The 1,890-nt window shown below is 61.7% G+C and overlaps 1 protein-coding gene across 1 annotated transcript; it reads left to right on the top strand.

Annotated features, from left to right (window-relative positions):
* Positions 1–6: 6 nt before the first annotated feature.
* Positions 7–947, top strand: TMUB1 (transmembrane and ubiquitin like domain containing 1). The gene is made up of 2 exons (XM_026087108.1): positions 7–131; positions 503–947. Exons 1-2 carry the CDS (start codon positions 49–51, stop codon positions 855–857), a joined length of 438 nt encoding a protein of 145 aa, XP_025942893.1. The 5' UTR covers positions 7–48; the 3' UTR covers positions 858–947.
* The last annotated feature ends 943 nt before the right edge of the window (positions 948–1,890 follow it).

The following is a 1,890-nucleotide window of genomic DNA, read 5'->3' as shown; positions in this document are numbered from 1 at the left end:
CCCGCGCAGGGCAGCCCCGGCGAGGCGGGCGGCCCCGGCGACCCCACCATGGTGCTGCGGCTGAAGTTCCTCAACGACACGGAGCGCCTGGCCCGGGTGCGCCCCGGCGACACCGTGGGGGCCCTGAAGAGGTGAGGCGCCGGGCGGGCACCGGCCGCGCTCGTTCCTGCTGGCGGCTGGCGGCGTTCGCCCTGCTTTGCCTTTCCTGCCCTTCCTCGGAGCTGCTCTGAGCTCAGAGCTGCTTCGGTTCACGCTTGATCCCGCCTGTCTCGGGGCGGTCGACCRGTGTGTTCTAGTGGGCACCTTCGCTTCTAGCAGCGCGTCTGCCACAGCTGATGGCAAAGGGGGGGATGCAGCCAGGCTTCCCGCAGTCGGAGCAGATGGCGACCATGTTTGCAGCCTGGGCTGGAGAGGGGGGTAGAGCACTAAGGAGAAGGGTAGATACGAGGGACTGTGTATTGGTGAAAGCGTGATGTTTCCCTCCTTGTCTTCTCCAACCCAGGGCCTATTTCCCAGGCCAGGAGCAACAGGTGCGGCTGATCTACCAGGGCCAACTGCTGCGAGATGACACTCAGAGCCTGGCTGCCCTGCACCTCACCCACAACAGCGTCCTGCACTGCCACATCTCCCAGCACAGCCCGGCCCCTGCGCCCGGCGGCCCCCACGCGTCCGCTGACCCCGTGCACACGGCCCTCAACGTGGGCAGCCTCATGCTGCCGCTCTTTGTGCTCATGCTGGCCGTGCTCTGGTACTTCCAGCTGCAGTATCGACATGTCTTCACTGCCACCGCGACCACCTTCCTGGCTGGCCTCACCCTGCTGTTCAGTTTCATGGCCTTCACCATGTACCGCAGATAGCGTTGTCCCTGCGCCCCTGAAAGGACCCTACAAGCCCTCCTACCTGGGAATAAACTTTGTACTGGGTGGAGTTTGCCCACTGCACCTGAACACGAGGGGGAGTCTGGGCTATTGACTGTATCTCCTGTTTTCTCTAGGGGGACTGTGTGACAGACTCCCCGCATCTGAGGGAGTCAGGTCAGGGCTCGAGCCCTGATGCCTAGCCAGGAGGTAGGTAGTGCGTGGCCCACATCCTTTAGTCCCTTGGCTCCTTTTTCTTTACGGCAGAGGGAGAAGGGGTGCTGCTGTAAGGGAGTCCCTACCTGGAGCCTGGTAATGCTAGTTCTGTGCTTCTGCCAGAGCCTTAATTGTTGCAAGTGCAAAGTGTTGTGCTACCTCTGGGGAGGGGAAATACTATATTGCAAGGAGCAAGTTCCTCTGCAGGATGGGTTAAGGTGTCTTGAAGCGGTCTTCTGTTAGCCCCTGCTAGGAGGAATCCTGCTGTGCAAATGGAGCCCGTCCAAGCTCGCCTGCCCCCCTCTGCTGTTTGCACATGTTCTGTGCGCAGGCTGGGCGCTCCTGTCCACGTGCTTGCTCATCCACAAACTTGCGTGTGGTGTAAGTGCTCCTGGGAGCCGTGTGTGCACATCTTCCCCCTGCACGCTTTAGTGCTTGCCRCCTGCACACAGACCCAGGCTCCGTGCTGTGTCCTGGTTAACTGCTTCCCCTGAGACCGAAGCTGTGCTACAAGCAACAGTACTGCGAAAGGGAGCGAGTCCTGCCGGCAGCCCGGACGCTGCCCGTGCTTTGGTCTTGTGGCGGTTGCTGTAAGGATGCTGGAGGGGCAGGTGCGTACGGCGCGTGGGCGTAACGCAGCTGTTGTCTGTGCGAGCGCAAACATTGTGTGCCCTGCTCCTGGCAGGGAGAGGCGGTTCCGGGCCCGGGGGCCTTGCCGGCAGGTCGCCAGCCCGCAGGCTCCCCTGGGCAGGCAGGTGGCGAGGCTCGGAGCAGCGGAGCATGTTGCTCACTAATGCTTCTTTTAAAATAAAAAAAA

The sequence above is a fragment of the Apteryx rowi genome, unplaced genomic scaffold (assembly GCF_003343035.1).
Source record: "Apteryx rowi isolate R43461 unplaced genomic scaffold, aptRow1 scaffold_701, whole genome shotgun sequence".
NCBI lineage: Eukaryota > Metazoa > Chordata > Aves > Apterygiformes > Apterygidae > Apteryx > Apteryx rowi.
Note: the sequence above shows the minus strand (reverse complement) of the source record. Positions and strands in the feature narration are given on the sequence as shown.

Bases quoted from the DNA above. Each gene is read 5' to 3' on its own strand.
- TMUB1 (XM_026087108.1), top strand. From the start codon at position 49: ATGGTGCTGCGGCTGAAGTTCCTCAACGACACGGAGCGCCTGGCCCGG. The intron at 132-502 runs GTGAGGCGCCGG...TCTCCAACCCAG, and splicing joins ACCGTGGGGGCCCTGAAGAG to GGCCTATTTCCCAGGCCAGG.